General features: G+C 43.5%; 1 protein-coding gene across 1 annotated transcript in view; it reads right to left on the bottom strand.

The window, feature by feature from the left end:
• naaladl1 (N-acetylated alpha-linked acidic dipeptidase like 1) overlaps positions 1-13,340 on the bottom strand; it is a 29,987-nt gene that overhangs the window by 882 nt on the left and 15,765 nt on the right. The window contains exons 4-16 of the mRNA XM_052479544.1: positions 12,768-12,887; positions 8,906-9,098; positions 8,374-8,467; positions 8,101-8,205; positions 7,924-8,009; positions 7,578-7,697; positions 6,062-6,147; positions 5,794-5,857; positions 5,166-5,233; positions 2,947-3,038; positions 2,679-2,772; positions 2,459-2,540; positions 838-1,011 (exon numbers count right to left, since the gene is read on the bottom strand). Of these exons, the coding sequence (XP_052335504.1) occupies positions 838-1,011; positions 2,459-2,540; positions 2,679-2,772; positions 2,947-3,038; positions 5,166-5,233; positions 5,794-5,857; positions 6,062-6,147; positions 7,578-7,697; positions 7,924-8,009; positions 8,101-8,205; positions 8,374-8,467; positions 8,906-9,098; positions 12,768-12,887 (1,378 nt within the window). The remainder of the gene's footprint in view (positions 1-837; positions 1,012-2,458; positions 2,541-2,678; positions 2,773-2,946; positions 3,039-5,165; positions 5,234-5,793; positions 5,858-6,061; positions 6,148-7,577; positions 7,698-7,923; positions 8,010-8,100; positions 8,206-8,373; positions 8,468-8,905; positions 9,099-12,767; positions 12,888-13,340) is intronic.

Here is a 13,340-nt window from a genome sequence, read left to right as displayed (position 1 = left end):
CAGCGACAGGATATTCTAGAACAGTGTTTCTCAACCATAGAATATTGCTGACTGGTCCCTGAGATTGTGTGTCTGTTTTGTCTAAACAACTTAAACCAGAGGTTCCCAAACTTTTTTGGTTTTTGGTCCACGACCTCATCTTGATATATAATAAATAATTGTGACTCCACCATGTAAAACAAAAATGTAATCTAATCAACGGACAATATTTACTTTTTTAATTGAGGCCATGACAGTCTATTACAAATCAGTCTGACAGCACTTCAACCTGAAGGAAGTATGGGTTGAAGTGACTGATATGTGTCAGAAAGAAACATTGTCATTATCACCGATGATCTTTTCCCCCAGTCTGATTGGCTGCCTGGTCTTGTCCACTCTGTTCTAATGAGGCTTGTGGGCATTATAGAAGGAAATGGATGACACATACACTACGTGTTCCTGAGTCTTATCGTTCAGTAACGGGGTCATAGTATTTTGTCGCGTAAAACCGTTCAAAAGATAAAGCCACGTTATCAGAAACCGCTTTGTTACAGCAGCTACCGGGGGTTACTGACGTGGGAAACGCTGTTTAGACACAAACATAGCATCACCTACTGTCTCCATCTATCCATCCACCCCTCTACCCTTCCATCACCTCTCTATCCCTCCATCCACCTTTTCACCCCTACCCCTTTCGCTGTCCCCCCATCCCTCTTTGTGTGTGTGTGTGTGTGTGTGTGTGTGTATGCATGCATGTATGGGGTGTGTGTGTGTGTCATGGTCCAAGCCTGAGGGATGGAGAGAGAGAGTGCTTTGCTAACGACTGTGTGTGTGTGTGTGCTAGTGACTGTGACCCACCTATAGAGATCATATGTGCTGCCAGTCCATCAGTGTACAGCTCCATAGCCTTACTGAGGTATCCTTCCAGAGTCTCTGCATAGTCACTGCAGTTGAACGGCAATAGAAGACTATCAGCCAATCGCATCAGGACGTTCCCTGCCGTCCTGGCAACCGTCTGGTGACTGGTGAACCCTTTGAGAGAGAGAGAGGAGAGAGAGAGGGAGAGGGAGGGAGAGAGGGAGCGAGAGAGAGACCAAGGAGAAAGACAATAGACATACAGTATATACAGTGCCTTGCGAAAGTATTCGGCCCCCTTGAACTTTGTGACCTTTTGCCACATTTCAGGCTTCAAACATAAAGATATAAAACTGTATTTTTTTTGTGAAGAATCAACAACAAGTGGGACACAATCATGAAGTGGAACGGCATTTATTGGATATTTCAAACTTTTTAACAAATCAAAAACTGAAAAATTGGGCGTGCAAAATTATTCAGCCCCTTTACTTTCAGTGCAGCAAACTCTCTCCAGAAGTTCAGTGAGGATCTCTGAATGATCCAATGTTGACCTAAATGACTAATGATGATAAATACAATCCACCTGTGTGTAATCAAGTCTCTGTATAAATGCACCTGCACTGTGATAGTCTCAGAGGTCCGTTTAAAGCGCAGAGAGCATCATGAAGAACAAGGAACACACCAGGCAGGTCCGAGATACTGTTGTGAAGAAGTTTAAAGCCGTATTTGGATACAAAAAGATTTCCCAAGCTTTAAACATCCCAAGGAGCACTGTGCAAGCGATAATATTGAAATGGAAGGAGTATCAGACCACTGCAAATCTACCAAGACCTGGCCGTCCCTCTAAACTTTCAGTTCATACAAGGACAAGACTGATCAGAGATGCAGCCAAGAGGCCCATGATCACTCTGGATGAACTGCAGAGATCTACAGCTGAGGTGGGAGACTCTGTCCATAGGACAACAATCAGTCGTATATTGCACAAATCTGGCCTTTATGGAAGAGTGGCAAGAAGAAAGACATTTCTTAAAGATATCCATAAAAAGTGTTGTTTAAAGTTTGCCACAAGCCACCTGGGAGACACACCAAACATGTGGAAGAAGGTACTTTTTGGCAACAATGCTAAATGTTATGTTTGGCGTAAAAGCAACACAGCTCATCACCCTGAACACACTATCCCCACTGTCAAACATGGTGGTGGCAGCATCTTGGTTTGGGCCTGCCAGTCTCTTGATGTGCAAAACTGATAGAGACATACCCCAAGCGACTTACAGCTGTAATCGCAGCAAAAGGTAGCGCTACAAAGTATTAACTTAAGGGGGCTGAATAATTTTGCATGCCCAATTTTTCAGTTTTTGATTTGTTAAAAAAGTTTGAAATATCCAATAAATGTCGTTCCACTTCATGATTGTGTCCCACTTGTTGTTGATTCTTCACAAAAAAATACAGTTTTATATCTTTATGTTTGAAGCCTGAACTGTGGCAAAAGGTCGCAAAGTTCAAGGGGGCCGAATACTTTCGCAAGGCACTGTACATAAAGAGAGATATTGAACTCACAAGCCCAAGCAGTGTGTTTGTCTTTATGTTCCCCCTGTAGCCATCTGGCCCATATCTCCCTGCTCACCTGGGTCGATGAACTTGGAGGCATAGTCGAAGGTGTCGTATGCCGTGTGATACGCTGGGTAGATTCTGGCTCTGGTTTTAGTCTGCATGAAAACAGCATGGATCATGGGATGTGACTTAAAGGACTAACTGATCATCTGTTAAGACAGTGAAATGACTCTCATCGTGTGTGTGTGTGTGTGTGTGTGTGTGTGTGTGTGTGTGTGTGTGTCATGTCTTACTCTGTCGTAGGTGTAGGAGATATCCATGGAGGTGATACCTAGGAAGTGGATGAAGGCAGCGTAATCACTTCCTGCCCCAGTCAGAAAACCCACACTATAATCAAAAACAACAAAAACAAATCATCAACCAATCAAATCTCTGCTATGACTGCCAATTAACTGAAGAGCCAAAATCATTTCACTGACATCTTAATCATTTCTTAAATAGTCCTCTGGGTCTCGTCACATGACTCTACTGTTTCATGAAAAGAGAAAGTAGGCTATTCACTTGGGGATGACTCCGTAGGCGGGGCTAGTGCGGTTGAAGTAGCGAATCCAGTTGTCGTAGACGGATGTCGAGTCTGATCCAGGTGTCTTCACCTGTAGAAAAGCAATCAAACACCATTATAGTGATGGCTTCTTTTTTGGGGAAAAAAATGAAGATAGATTGATAAATGGTCAAATGTTTTGGCACCACTGTAAGAGTCAAATATGTAATCATCCATTGTTGGTTTGACAAACGATGAAAGGAGTAGAAATACCCACACACTGTTGTACGCTCATACCCAGACACTGTTGTACGCTCATACCCAGACACTGTTGTACGCTCATACCCAGACACTGTTGTACGCTCATACCCACACACTGTTGTACGCTCATACCCAGACACTGTTGTACGCTCATACCCAGACACTGTTGTACGCTCATACCCAGACACTGTTGTACGCTCATACCCAGACACTGTTGTACGCTCATACCCACACACTGTTGTACGCTCATACCTAGACACTGTTGTACGCTCATACCCACACACTGTTGTACGCTCATACCTAGACACTGTTGTACGCTCATACCTAGACACTGTTGTACGCTCATACCCACACACTGTTGTACGCTCATACCCACACACTGTTGTACGCTCATACCCACACACTGTTGTACGCTCATACCCACACACTGTTGTACGCTCATACCCACACACTGTTGTACGCTCATACCTAGACACTGTTGTACGCTCATACCTAGACACTGTTGTACGCTCATACCCACACACTGTTGTACGCTCATACCCACACACTGTTGTACGCTCATACCCAGACACTGTTGTACGCTCATACCCACACACTGTTGTACGCTCATACCCAGACACTGTTGTACGCTCATACCCACACACTGTTGTACGCTCATACCTAGACACTGTTGTACGCTCATACCCACACACTGTTGTACGCTCATACCTAGACACTGTTGTACGCTCATACCTAGACACTGTTGTACGCTCATACCCAGACACTGTTGTACGCTCATACCCAGACACTGTTGTACGCTCATACCCACACACTGTTGTACGCTCATACCTAGACACTGTTGTACGCTCATACCTAGACACTGTTGTACGCTCATACCTAGACACTGTTGTACGCTCATACCTAGACACTGTTGTACGCTCATACCCAGACACTGTTGTACACTCATACCCACACACTGTTGTACGCTCATACCCACACACTGTTGTACGCTCATACCCAGACACTGTTGTACACTCATACCCACACACTGTTGTACGCTCATACCTAGACACTGTTGTACGCTCATACCTAGACACTGTTGTACGCTCATACCCACACACTGTTGTACGCTCATACCCAGACACTGTTGTACGCTCATACCCACACACTGTTGTACGCTCATACCCAGACACTGTTGTACACTCATACCCACACACTGTTGTACGCTCATACCTAGACACTGTTGTACGCTCATACCCAGACACTGTTGTACACTCATACCCACACACTGTTGTACACTCATACCCACACACTGTTGTACGCTCATACCTAGACACTGTTGTACGCTCATACCCACACACTGTTGTACGCTCATACCCAGACACTGTTGTACGCTCATACCCAGACACTGTTGTACGCTCATACCCAGACACTGTTGTACGCTCATACCCACACACTGTTGTACGCTCATACCCAGACACTGTTGTACGCTCATACCCAGACACTGTTGTACGCTCATACCCAGACACTGTTGTACGCTCATACCCAGACACTGTTGTACTCTCATACCCAGACACTGTTGTACGCTCATACCCAGACACTGTTGTACGCTCATACCCACACACTGTTGTACGCTCATACCCAGACACTGTTGTACGCTCATACCCAGACACTGTTGTACGCTCATACCCAGACACTGTTGTACGCTCATACCCAGACACTGTTGTACGCTCATACCCAGACACTGTTGTACGCTCATACCCAGACACTGTTGTACACTCATACCCACACACTGTTGTACGCTCATACCCACACACTGTTGTACACTCATACCCAGACACTGTTGTACGCTCATACCCAGACACTGTTGTACGCTCATACTTTTTTTTTTTCTTTGCAACATTTTTCTATTAAGTTTATTTGAGCATACAACAATTGGTGGGGGGTTTTTACCATTTTTTACTGCAGACGGCATTGAGAAGAGAATTTGAGGCCTCACCTGTTTGGAGGCCTTGAGGATAACACTCTGAGCAGAGGGGGACGACGATGCCCTTAGAGTAGCGTTAGCTGGGATGACAAGGGATACTGGAGGTTAGGTTCAAACACAATGCTTCCACTACACACAGAGAATGTTTCCTAGACACAGATTCTCCATTTTAAAGTGCTTTATAAAGTCCGGGACTTGGCTTGTGTCCATGAAACCAGTACTTATTTAACTGATAACTATGTGTACTGTAAGCAGTTGCCCTGGGCCTGTATCCACAAAGCATCTCAGAATAGGATCAGCTTTTTACATCATAATGAATAATATTGCAGATCCTAGATCAGCACTCCTCCCTTGAGATGCTTGTGTGGATACGGTCCTTGATTGTTGGAGTAAAAACACCATCAGTTTAACACGCTACCTCTGTCATAACTGGGGCGGCAGGAAGCCTAGTGGTCAGAGCGTTAGACTAGTAACCGAAAGGTTGCAAGACTGAATCCCCGAGCTGACGAGGTAAGAATTTGTTGTTCTTCCCCCTGAACAAGACAGTTAACCCACTGTTCATAGGCTGTCATTGTAAATAAGAATTTGTTCTTAACTGACTTGCCTAGTTAAATAAAGGTATAAAATAAATCACTCTTACCGAATACAGCTATGTCCACGTTGATATAGGCGACAGAACGTTCACTCAGCTTGCTGTAATACTCCTGGGGAGGAGAACGTCGCGTTAACTTATCTCTATCAGAAACACCATAATGTGTATCTCTTCCTTCTAGGGAATCCTTTCCTTGACCCTGTGTTGCTGCTTGCCTTTAGAGGGTGAAGGTCGGGTTACTGTGAAACACCTTGTGACAACAGATGATGTAAACAGGGATTTTATAAATATAATTTGATTGATTTCGATTGTTCACCTCAGTGTACTCTGTGGATCCAATCAGACCGAACTCCTCGGCTCCCCAGCTCCCAAAGATGATGGACCTCCGTGGCCTCCATTTCCCTGACAGACAGGCGGTAATGTTGTTCACTGTTTACTGCTCCCAACAACAATGACTGGGTATCATTTTGTTATCCTACAGTAGTTCCTCTTTTTTGTTCAGCTCCTTTATCTAACTGAACCAAGTTAAATAAAACCACCTCACCTCCCTAACCCAGGTCTAACTCCCTAACCCAGGTCTAACTCCCTAACCCAGGTCTAACTCCTTAACCCAGGTCTAACTCCTTAACCCAGGTCTAACTCCTTAACCCAGGTCTAACTCCTTAACCCAGGTCTAACTCCCTAACCCAGGTCTAACCCAGGTCTAACTCCTTAACCCAGGTCTAACTCCTTAACCCAGGTCTAACTCCTTAACCCAGGTCTAACTCCCTAACCCAGGTCTAACCCAGGTCTAACTCTCTAACCCAGGTCTAACTCCTTAACCCACGTCTAACTCCCTAACCCAGGTCTAACCCAGGTCTAACTCCCTAACCCAGGTCTAACCCAGGTCTAACTCCCTAACCCAAGTCTAACCCAGGTCTAACTCCCTAACCCAGGTCTAACCGAGGTCTAACTCCCTAACCCAGGTCTAACCCAGGTCTAACCCAGGTCTAACCCAGGTCTAACTCCTTAACCCAGGTCTAACTCCTTAACCCAGGTCTAACCCAGGTCTAACCCAGGTCTAACTCCTTAACCCAGGTCTAACTCCTTAACCCAGGTCTAACTCCCTAACCCAGGTCTAACCCAGGTCTAACTCTCTAACCCATGTCTAACTCCTTAACCCAGGTCTAACTCCCTAACCCAGGTCTAACCCAGGTCTTACTCCCTAACCCAGGTCTAACCCAGGTCTAACTCCCTAACCCAGGTCTAACCCAGGTCTAACTCCCTAACCCAGGTCTAACCCAGGTCTAACTCCTTAACCCAGGTCTAACTCCTTAACCCAGGTCTAACCCAGGTCTAACTCCTTAACCCAGGTCTAACTCCCTAACCCAGGTCTAACTCTCTAACCCAGGTCTAACTCCTTAACCCAGGTCTAACTCCTTAACCCGGGTCTAACTCCCTAACCCAGGTCTAACTCCCTAACCCAGGTCTAACTCCCTAACCCAGGTCTAACCGAGGTCTAACTCCCTAACCCAGGTCTAACCCAGGTCTAACCCAGGTCTAACTCCTTAACCCAGGTCTAACTCCTTAACCCGGGTCTAACTCCCTAACCCAGGTCTAACTCCCTAACCCAGGTATAACTCCCTAACCCAGGTCTAACCCAGGTCTAACTCCATAACCCAGGTCTAACTCCTTAACCCAGGTATAACTCCTTAACCCAGGTATAACCCCCTAACCCAGGTCTAACTCCCTAACCCAGGACTAAACCCCTTAACCCAGGTCTAACCCCCTAACCCAGGTCTAAACCCCTAACCCAGGTCTAACCCTAACCCAGGTCTAACTGTGATGCTCACCCTGCTTGACCATTCGTCCCAGCACCCGGGTCACCTCCAGCATCACGGAGGTTCCACTGCTGGGGTCGATGGCCCCGTGGACCCAGCTGTCTCTGTGGTTACCGTAGATCACATACCTGTCTATGGGACAAAGACTTGAATTAGATTAGAGAAAAACTTTGGTTTGACGCTGGTCTGCTTTAAAAATGTGTGTGTATGATTCTTCACTGTCTGTGTTTTTGTATATGAACTGTTTTGCCCTGTATGATGCACAAATGCATATGGCGTCATAATGCTTGACTCTTGAGGTAACTTCTTCCCCATTGGCCTAAGTGTGGTTTGGTAGCCAGAGCTGAATCCTTCTCACCTGGCTCAACACTGCCGCGAATCACCCCCATCACATTGGCAGAATTCTTCAGCTCCTCACGGTTATAGATGTCCAGTTTTACATCGCTGGAACAGAGACACACATGTTTGTTTTTTTAGCAGACATTCAGCTAAACTTGATATTGTCGTACTTTTATAGAGATTTACCAAATCCCACCTGTTGTTGAAGTTGGATGTTGGTTTGAATCCTGGTCCCCCCAAATTATACGTGCAGTTGAATGCTCCCTGCCATTCGGATGGGGCGGGCTCTCCTCCCAGCTCACTGCAGAGATGACCAATCAAATACGGCAAACAGGATTCAGAACCAATCACATTGGGCGGACCCTTCTTGGACACCAAATACTCTGCTCCCCATGAGCCATTGGTCAACCAATCGGCTCTCCACAAAAGTTAATGACGTCACAATGGACCAATGGTGAACCCCACTCACCAGATCAAGGCGTAGGCATCCTCAAACCCGATTGGTTGAGTTGGGATTGGCGGGATCCCGGTGATATTCTTTTCTGGTATTCTGTATGTGTCATCTACAGATGGAAATGTCAGAAGTGGGAACTGTGAAAACGCCTTGGAAAGTCTGAGTGACGAAGATGATCTATGTACTTATGACGACGATCACATACATGTGAATACGGTCAAAGATGGCCGATTTTTGTAGCCTCTACAGCAGTCAAATTGTAACCTGTTTTAGTTCAATCTAGACAATTTTGCAACTATATAGTTAGGTGTTTATTACCGTTTGATTCCAACTGTCACTATAATGTCAAAGGTCAAAAGGTAATTTAACAGGAAGTTTAGCTGATAGAGTATCTCTTGAAATAGACTGAAATGTGTGGTAACTGATTTAAAATGCTGCTACTTAGTCAAGATCATTTTGAGATGATATCTCATTTTGAGGGTTATAGGTCCTACCTTCTTATAACAAATCAATTATTTACCACCACATCATAATGCATCGTGGGTACCTTTAGCGGCCAGGTAGGGTGTCAGCATGTCTCCATAGTGGGTGTTGAAGGAGCCCCTCTCCACCCCTGAGGGGGGCATGTACCAGGAATAGGGGTACGTCTCGTTGTTGTCGGACATCTTGCCATCGTTGATGTCCCACGGGTCGGTGTAGACCAGCACCCCGATCACACCGTACGGAGCTGCATTGATGGCCTGGAGAAGAGGCACGACATGACAGTCAAAGTGGTCATGTTAGTCATGGAATGGTATCCTTTTCCCAATATAGTACACTAGTTTTAGTGCACTACCACCCAGCAAACCAGGAACATTCCCAGAACATTAACTAAAATGTAATTATCTGAAAAGGTACCCTTTTCCCAATATAGTGCATTAGTTTTAGTGCACTACCACCCAGCAAACCAGGAACATTCCCAGAACATTAACTAAAATTCCTATTATGTTCTAGTTAGAGTATTATCTAACCTTAGGATGATAACAGCCCCAAAACATTCAAATAATGTTTTTGCTTAAAAATCTATGTGTTCATCAAAAATGTTTTAGATTAAATATCCTTGAAACATTTCATTCAAATGTTGTGCACAACACCTGTAACAACCACTACAGAACATGTTTGTATAAAACATTTGCCTGATGTTGCAGTAATGTTCCTATAACACATTTAATCTGTTAATTAAAAGGTTCCCAGAATGCTTCATTAGGTTGTGGGAACGGTGGGAACATCACAAAGTATATGTTCCCAATAACTGTTGAGTTGTGCGGATGATTCTACAATGTTTATTTTGGGGTGCAAAAACCACTCACCTGATGTTCGTTCCCAGAACACATCTAGTCTGTTTTGTTTTATGGTTAATAAAAACATCCACCTGATGTTCGTTCCCAGAACACATCTAGTCTGTTTTGTTTTATGGTTAATAAAAACATCCACCTGATGTTCGTTCCCAGAACACATCTAGTCTGTTTTGTTTTATGGTTAATAAAAACATCCACCTGATGTTCGTTCCCAGAACACATCTAGTCTGTTTTGTTTTATGGTTAATAAAAACATCCACCTGATGTTCGTTCCCAGAACACATCTAGTCTGTTTTGTTTTATGGTTAATAAAAACATCCACCTGATGTTCGTTCCCAGAACACATCTAGTCTGTTTTGTTTTATGGTTAAGTGAATTTGTTTTCCAGTGTCTGTTGGAAAGCAGGCTGACCCATGTTTTCCTCTAGATTTTGCCTGTGCTTAGCTCTACTTGATCATTTTTATCCTAAAAATCTCTCTAGTCCTTGCCGATGACAAGCATACCCATAACATGATGCAGCCACCACCATGCTTGAAAATATGAAGAGTGGTACTCAGTGATATATTTCTTTGGCACATTTTGGGGAGTTTTACTTTAGGGCCTTATTGCAAATAGGATGCATGTTTTGTCATATTTGTATTCTATACAAGCTCACTTATTTTCACTCTCTCAATTCGGTTTGTATTCTGTAGTAACTACGATGTTGTTGATCCATCCTCAGTTTTCTCCTTCCACAGCCATTAAACTCTGTAATTGTTTTAAAGTCACCATTGGCCTCATGGTGAAATCCCTGAGAGGTTTCCTTCCTCTCCAGCAACTGAGTTAGGAAGGACGCCTGAATCTTTGTTGTGACTGGGGGTATTGATACACCATCCAAAGTGTAGTTTATAACTTCACCATGCTCAAAGGAATATTCAATGTCTGCTTTTTACCAATAGGTGCCCTTCTTTGCGAGACATTGGAAAAACCTCCCTGGTCTTTGTGGTTGAATCTTTGTTTGAAATTCACTGCTCGACTGAGGGACCTTACAGATAATTGTATGTTTGGGGTACAGAATAATGTTAAACACACTGAGTGAATCCATGTAACTTAATATGTGAGTTATTAAGCACATTTTTACTCCTGAACTTATTTAGGCTTGTCATAACGAAGAGGTTGATGTCACGTTCTGACCTTTAGTTCCTTTGTTTTGTCTTTGTTTATATGGTCAGGGTGTGAATTGGTGTGGGCAGTCTATGATTGTTTTTCTATGTTTGGTTTCTGTGTTCGGCCTAGTATGGTTCTCAATCAGAGGCAGGTGTCGTTAGTTGTCTCTGATTGAGAATCATACTTAGGTAGCCTGGGTTTCAGTTTTGGGTTGTGGGTGTTTGTCTTCCGTGTCAGTGTTTGTCGCCACACGGGACTGTTTCATTCATTTCACGTTTCTTGTTTTGTATTTCGTAGTGTTCAGTAAATTTTTTAAAATAAACATTATGGACACTTACCACACTGTGTTTTGGTCCTCCGATCCTTCTCGCTTTCTCCTCAGAAGAGGAGTCTGAATATTTACCCTCGGAGTCTGAATATTTACCGTCGGAGTCTGAATATTTACCCTCGGAGTCTGAATATTTACCCTCGCAGTCTGAATATTTACCCTCGCAGTCTGAATATTTACCCTCGGAGTCTGAATATTTACCCTCGGAGTCTGAATATTTACCCTCGGAGTCTGAATATTTACCCTAGGAGTCTGAATATTTACCCTAGGGGTCTGAATATTTACCCTAGGAGTCTGAATACTTACCCTGGGAGTCTGAATATTTACCCTAGGGGTCTGAATATTTACCCTCGGAGTCTGAATATTTACCCTGGGAGTCTGAATATTTACCCTATGAGTCTGAATATTTACCCTATGAGTCTGAATATTTACCCTAGGAGTCTGGATATTTACCCTAGGAGTCTGAATATTTACCCTCGGAGTCTGAATATTTACCCTCGGAGTCTGAATATTTACCCTCGGAGTCTGAATATTTACCCTCGGAGTCTGAATATTTACCGTCGGAGTCTGAATATTTACCCTCGGAGTCTGAATATTTACCCTCGCAGTCTGAATATTTACCCTCGGAGTCTGAATATTTACCCTCGGAGTCTGAATATTTACCCTCGGAGTCTGAATATTTACCCTAGGAGTCTGAATATTTACCCTAGGGGTCTGAATATTTACCCTAGGAGTCTGAATACTTACCCTGGGAGTCTGAATATTTACCCTAGGGGTCTGAATATTTACCCTCGGAGTCTGAATATTTACCCTGGGAGTCTGAATATTTACCCTATGAGTCTGAATATTTACCCTATGAGTCTGAATATTTACCCTAGGAGTCTGGATATTTACCCTAGGAGTCTGAATATTTACCCTCGGAGTCTGAATATTTACCCTCGGAGTCTGAATATTTACCCTCGGAGTCTGAATATTTACCCTCGGAGTCTGAATATTTACCCTCGGAGTCTGAATATTTACCCTCGGAGTCTGAATATTTACCCTAGGAGTCTGAATACTTACCCTAGGAGTCTGAATACTTACCCTATGAGTCTGAATATTTAAGTCTGAATATTTACCCTAGGAGTCTGAATATTTACCCTAGGAGTCTGAATATTTACCCTAGGAGTCTGAATATGTACCCTCGGAGTCTGAATACTTACCCTATGAGTCTGAATATTTAAGTCTAAATATTTACCCTAGGAGTCTGAATATTTACCCTAGGAGTCTGAATATTTACCCTAGGAGTCTGGATATTTACCCTATTAAGTTCAGACCCTAGGAGCCTGAATATTTAAGTCTGAATATTTACCCTAGGAGTCTGAATATTTACCCTATGAGTCTGAATATTTAAGTTCAGACCCTAGGAGTCTGAATATTTACCCTCGGAGTCTGAATATTTACCCTCGGAGTCTGAATATTTACCCTCGGAGTCTGAATATTTACCCTAGGAGTCTGAATATTTACCCTCGGAGTCTGAATATTATGTCATCCCAAAAATGACAAATGACAAACAAAAAATAATTTAATGGCATTTGCAGCCAATGAATTGGACTCACTTTCCCTGCTCTCCCCTCTCCTCCATATCTGGTGATAGCGACGGTCCCTGTCAGGTTCAGGGTCTGGTTGAGCAGGAAGTAGTCACTGGGCTTCCCTTGATTGGCGTAGACCAGTCTCCCCTGACAACACACACACACACAAAATCATTGAACCACAATCTACCTCAATCTTAAGCTCAGACTGATATCGATTGACTGTAGGAGATATTAAACTGATATCCGAGTGATCAGTAGATTGTAGTAGATATCAGTCTGGTATCAGTAGACAATACCAGGAGATAGACACCACAAGCGTAACATATAGCCTGTTATTGCTTTATTATTTTCTATGTCATCGTTACAGTTTTAGCACTTTGGATTTCACAAGTACTGTATGTGGTGAATGTTCTAAACTCTGTGTACAAATACTCCAAACTGGTAGGACTTGTAACGGTCAAAACCTTTCATTGTGCATTCATTTTGTTTGGAGACATCTTTCACCACACAACCATTGGTCCAAAAATAGAAGTCACTGTGAAATATAATAACAACTAGTTCATTCAATAGCAAAAGACTTGCGATACATGTTTTCAA

The sequence above is a fragment of the Oncorhynchus keta genome, chromosome 25 (genome assembly GCF_023373465.1).
Source record: "Oncorhynchus keta strain PuntledgeMale-10-30-2019 chromosome 25, Oket_V2, whole genome shotgun sequence".
In the NCBI taxonomy this organism is placed as follows: Eukaryota; Metazoa; Chordata; class Actinopteri; order Salmoniformes; family Salmonidae; genus Oncorhynchus; species Oncorhynchus keta.
The sequence above is the reverse complement of the archived record's forward strand: the minus strand, read 5'-3'. Positions and strand labels throughout refer to the sequence as shown.